The sequence below is a fragment of the Galeopterus variegatus genome, unplaced genomic scaffold (assembly GCF_000696425.1).
Source record: "Galeopterus variegatus unplaced genomic scaffold, G_variegatus-3.0.2 Scaffold619, whole genome shotgun sequence".
Lineage (NCBI taxonomy): Eukaryota > Metazoa > Chordata > Mammalia > Dermoptera > Cynocephalidae > Galeopterus > Galeopterus variegatus.
The window spans coordinates 23,137-23,897 of NW_007726730.1; the positions used below are offsets into that span (position 1 = coordinate 23,137).

General features: G+C 46.0%; 1 protein-coding gene across 1 annotated transcript in view; it reads left to right on the forward strand.

The window, feature by feature from the left end:
- ABCC2 (ATP-binding cassette, sub-family C (CFTR/MRP), member 2) overlaps positions 1 to 761 on the forward strand; it is a gene marked incomplete at its 5' end in the record, with an annotated part of 22,219 nt that overhangs the window by 16,337 nt on the left and 5,121 nt on the right. The window contains one exon of the mRNA XM_008570607.1: positions 718 to 749. Within this exon, the coding sequence (XP_008568829.1) occupies positions 718 to 749 (32 nt within the window). The remainder of the gene's footprint in view (positions 1 to 717; positions 750 to 761) is intronic.

The following is a 761-nucleotide window of genomic DNA, read 5'->3' on the forward strand; positions in this document are numbered from 1 at the left end:
GATCTTAACCCTTGACTTGGTGTTGTCAGCACCAGGCTCTCCCAAGTGGGCTGACCAGCCATCCCTGTATAGGGATCCGAACCCACAGCCTTGGTGCTATCAGCATCGCACTGTCTTAAGTGAGCCACAGGCCGGCCCTAAACAAACAAGATTTTTTTTTTTTTTTTTTTAAAGATGACCAGTAAGGGGATCTTAACCCTTGACTTGGTGTTGTCAGCACCACGCTCAGCCAGTGAGCTAACTGGCCATCCCTATATAGGATCCGAACCCGTGGCCTTGGTGTTATCAGCACCACACTCTCCCGAGTGAGCCACGGGCAGGCCCCAACAAGATATTTTTTTGATGGCTGGCTGGAATGGGGACCCAAACCCTTGGCCTTAGTGTTATTAGCACCATGCTCCAAGCAACTGGCCAGCCTAGATTTGTTTTTTTTAACCTATAATTTTGAATAATAATTATAATAACAGCTCAAATGTGTCCATTTCCAACAGTCACGGTAGTTTTCAACAAGCAACAATTTAGGAGATAGGATGGGACATCCATCTTTTTCTGACATCTGGGCACTCTTTTCCCTACCCAAACCCAAATCAATTCAATATCTTAGAGAAGTAGCCAGTCACTGCCTCTTACCACATGTGCTTGTGAATGCCCAGGCTACATCATTTTTTCCCCAGGAATTATATGTTGAACTAACGTGCAAAGGAACTATATTCACAGATTGGTGTGGTGGGCAGGACAGGAGCTGGGAAGTCATCCCTCAC